At 30.7% G+C, this 4,692-nt stretch overlaps 1 protein-coding gene across 9 annotated transcripts in view; it reads right to left on the reverse strand.

Moving 5' to 3' along the window:
* The window catches only part of LOC106686723 (uncharacterized), a 35,646-nt gene that overhangs the window by 16,517 nt on the left and 14,437 nt on the right, over positions 1-4,692 (reverse strand). For all 9 annotated transcript variants that reach the window (XM_067046888.1, XM_067046890.1, XM_067046889.1 and 6 more), the window contains exons 5-6: positions 1,654-1,771; positions 1,372-1,534 (exon numbers count right to left, since the gene is read on the reverse strand). In XM_067046888.1, the coding sequence (XP_066902989.1) occupies positions 1,372-1,534; positions 1,654-1,771 (281 nt within the window). The remainder of the gene's footprint in view (positions 1-1,371; positions 1,535-1,653; positions 1,772-4,692) is intronic.

Here is a 4,692-nt window from a genome sequence, read left to right on the forward strand (position 1 = left end):
CCAGATTTTTCCCTAATAAAGGAACCACTTAAAGAGGCTGAGTAGACCCCAGCATGCTCTCCAAACCCACATGGTTGACCAACGGCTAGTGTAACATAATAAATATTTATCTGCTACAGCCAGATTATTCGAAACCTGGGTCCTTGGAGTTAGCAACACAGTGCCTTCCCCACTGAGGCATGCCACTCCCCTAATTGAAAATAAACTTAATAAAACCATAAAATTGTTTATAGAAGTTAAAATATTTTGCTATGTAGATGTTATATATTATACTGTATTCTTATAATTAGACAAGTTCACTCCATATTCCTGACCAATTTATTAGCTTCATTATTATTAATTTATAGTTGTAAATTACCATTCTTATTCTTTACTAAGTTTTTTCATTCATTCTTTTACTTTATTTTATTTTTATTTTAGTATTTTGTATTTAGTTGTATTATATAAATTATTTATTTAATTATAAGTATAAGTATTATATAATTCTAGTTTTAAATTGTTGCAGTCCCCACAATGCCCTAGTAATTAAAAGTGCAACAAACACAAACTTTATTTTATGTTTATCATTTTTGTATGTTATTTGGAAACTGACCAATAGATATTGCCATCTATTGATGGCAATTCAGGTCCGACCACATTGGATATACTTACTGAATAAATAAAATTTAAAAAATAATACATTGGGATTGTATAATACATTGGCAATCCTAAACATTCATACAGTCCATTAGAGTAAGAGAAAAAATTCACCAAGGTCATCCCTTTTTTGAATCAATATTTTTTTTCAGATGTTAACGTCCAACCAAAACCCCTCTGATAATATTTTTTTTTTACTTAGCAAGACAATAGTTATTTCAAACCAGCAAACTGCATAGTTCTTATTTATCAGTAAATTCACTTCCAATAGCTACATCTCCCTCCTGTACTTTTCTTTAATTTATAGTTTCTACAATTTGAGAACATTCTAGTTCTATAGCTTGTTCAATTTTTATATTCCAGATTGTCCATTATATAATTTCTAACATTTTTCCCACATTTTTCAGAGGACTTCATTCAAGAAAATAGTGAAAAAAGTTTCCCAAAACATGAGAACAAATTATATTTTTAAAAAATAAATAAAAAGTCAATTAAAAAAAATGGCTTTGTTTTATTTTTTTTTTCATCTAAAGGAAGTGTTCATACATCATAGAGAAATCTAGAATTTGATCTTTTCAATTTATTTTTCAAAAATAAATAACTATTTTATCTTTTAATATATTCTGCAATATCTTACATCACCTTGAATACTTCCGAATGATTGTAAGAAAATTTTAATAAACATTTAATAATAAAAGAAACAATCAGAATGTTTTAAAAGCAAAATCACTTTACCTTTCATATGGAACTCCAATAGGAAGTATACAAACTTTAATAGTACGAGCTCCATGTTCTACCAATAAATTTTCAGTATCGACTCGGCACTTCAACCCACGCCGACAACATTCAATAAAGTTAATACAGTAATCTCTTGTATGAAATCCGAGCATATCATTACCTGATATAATAATAATAGTATAAATTTAAAGTCTTAAACAAAAACGGAATATAGAAACTAGTCACTGCTTATTAATATATAAACAAAAAATAAAGTGAAAATTATAAAATAAACATTACCTAACAATCCCTGTAGTAAGTCGTCCACCCAAGGAAAGATGCGAAGAATATCCCAAGGAGGAAAGGGAATGTGAAGAAAAAAAGCTAATTTGAAATTATACTTTTTTAACTCAGCTGCCTATAAAGAAAAAAAACAGACTAAATAAAAGTGATATTTAAAATAATGAACGCTACATTCTCTTTGCTATCCCACCCTCCTTAGGAGCAGACTAAATAAATGTGATATTTAAATAACTAATGCTATATATTGATCTCTTTGCTATATATTGATCCCACCCTCCTTAGAAGTAGGAATTTCCTATCTTTTGGCATAATGGGATATGGTAATAGTATAGCAAACAGTTCTTGATTTCTATAGTGTTCCTAGATGGCTGATCTAACCATATTATTTTTTGGCTACATTAAGTAGTCCTAAATTAGTGATATAGAAAAAAATACTATGGACAGAGATGCAGAACCAAGAAGCATAAGTTAATTTTTTTTTTTTCGTTACCAAAGGTATGGAAGCTTTGCACTCATGTAGGAACATATGATTCAGTAACATTATGTAAATTATGTGGCAACACATTAAAGTCTGGAAATATGATTTGATTTGATTTTTTATCTCTTTATATATTAACATAATTAATGAAATATAATCCAAGTATTAATCAAGCCTACATTGTTCTTTTAAATGGAAAGAAATAGTAATATTAATAAGGTAAACAAAGGCACGAAAGATACACACCATAATTTTTTAAGTAATATTAAATTATAATTTCTATAACACTAATAAAACTACAAAAATAAAAGAGTACATCTCAAAAATAAAAGAGAAATTTGATAATATAAATAATTAAGATTAGAAATGAAACAAAAGGGTAAAGGCACTTACTAATGACACTTTAACAAAACTTTTCTTGTATTTTTCCATTAAGTCTTGTTTCAAAGTGCTATTTTTTTAGGCATATATATTTCACTTATAATTTTGGCAAAAATATTATAAAAGTTTCTATTTTTGGGTTGAAAACCGATGACAAGTTTTTTACCAATTAATGATATGAAAAAACAATTATCCAGAGGGAAAAGAACCAATGATTGAAACCATATTCAGCTTAAAAATGAGCTTGTTTCAAACATAATATATTTTATTCATTGGTACAAAATTACCATACAATAGCTGCTGGACACTTTTAAACTTACCCATACTAAGACATCAAAAATTGCTATGAGAATGAAAATTAAATACAATATTATATAAAGTAGGTATCCTTTGGTACATTTCAATCAAGATTCAGATAAAAGCAATTGCAACTATGTTCTGCTCTTCGACTACTTCCTCATTCTCAATAAGTTAGAATACATTTTTCTATTTGTTACAAGTCTTTGATAGTGCTAGCTAGCTACCTTTTCATAAAACATTTTATCAAATTTAAGTTATATGTGTAAATAATCTTATATGTCTATCCTTGAAAATAGACTAGGACCAGATGGTTAATTGAAACGTTCATAGGAGAAGAGCAAACTGGTTTTCAACAAGGACAACAAACACAGGATCACATATTCTCCCTCGGAAAAATATTTCGCAAAAATCCTATGATAGGGATAAAAATTTATGCATCATCTTCCTTTATCTTCAAGCACCATTTGAATGTCCCAAGGAACGAATTGAAAAGAACAAAGATGTTAAGAGCTAATAACATTACAAAAACCTGGTGGAAGCCATAAACTCCATATAACAAAACTCAAAAGGAATTGTCAGGTTAAATGGACAGGAATCTAGGTATTTTAACATAGATAGGGGGAAAGAACAAGGTGACAATCAAAGCCCCTTGTTATTCATATTATAAATGATTGAAATAACAATTTTATGCAGAACACATTGTTCTCATTGTGGACTCCATTGAGATTTGCAGCAGACAATAGTGGAATAGTATGAAGATCTCTGCAAAAAAGGTATGCTAATCAGCACTATCAAGAACAAGAACATACAGGTAGGAAGAAGTTAAGCTGTACTGTACGGAGAAGAAATAGAGGGAGCATCGGATTTTGTCTATATTTATGGAACAGTTAGGGAAAGTGGGCTTCAAGAGCCTACACAGGAAAAATAAGGCAAACTCTGTGAATGAGAAGATTGAGGTTCCTCAAAAGAATCGTGTCGAGAACAAGAAGGGACTGCATCCATAAGAAGAGAATCAGCGAAGAACTAGAAGTCCTATCAATGAAGGAGGTCATAGAGGTTCGCCACTGAAGTGGTTCGGCCATGTTGTCAAGATGAAGGATTTACCGAGACCCACTAAAGACTATGTACTACACCCATGATGGTAGAAGATCTTGGGACAAATCAAGGAGATCGTACCTAGAATAGATCAACATTCATACATGAGAAGAGGTAAAAACCTCTGCCAAGCCAGGAACATAGCAAGAGACTGAACAGTAGCAGTCCTGGCTGGATGCTCCCTATGCTAATAAGGGATACATCTTCATATCTCATAGTTCAAAGGAGAATGGGCCTGAGAGGATGGACCTTTATTTGGTAGCAGTCCCATGGAATGAAAATAATCCTCTCATCATGGTTAGAAAAGGTTGATTACCTCTAGATAACCTCCCAATATGTCAGATATGATAAGGCAGGGGGTAATAAAAAAAAAGTTCACAGAAGCATACGATATATCTCAACTTAGACCCGAAATAACCTTAAATATAAAAAATAGATAGAAATAAAGGTTCAACTACACCAACACCAACAACTACAACAACAACTTTACTGCCCAAGAGAAACAAGAAGACCAACATTGTGAAAAACTATCCAGATGTCTCCATCAAGACAACACTTTGGTTCAATCTGTCGAGAGTTTTATCTTAAAATACTTTAACAATCTTGTGGCATTCGCAAAGAAACCCTGATTGCAGTGTGTATCATAACACAGATATAGTGAGGATTGTCGTTTTTTTGTTCCAATTAAAACAATTATGTGAGGGTCAGCAATAGATAGCAAACTGTAAGAATTTTGCAAGACATTTCCAATGATTAAAATATATATATACATACATATTAAA

Source organism: Halyomorpha halys, unplaced genomic scaffold (assembly GCF_000696795.3).
Source record: "Halyomorpha halys isolate HHAL.00 unplaced genomic scaffold, Hhal_1.1 Scaffold36.1, whole genome shotgun sequence".
NCBI lineage: Eukaryota > Metazoa > Arthropoda > Insecta > Hemiptera > Pentatomidae > Halyomorpha > Halyomorpha halys.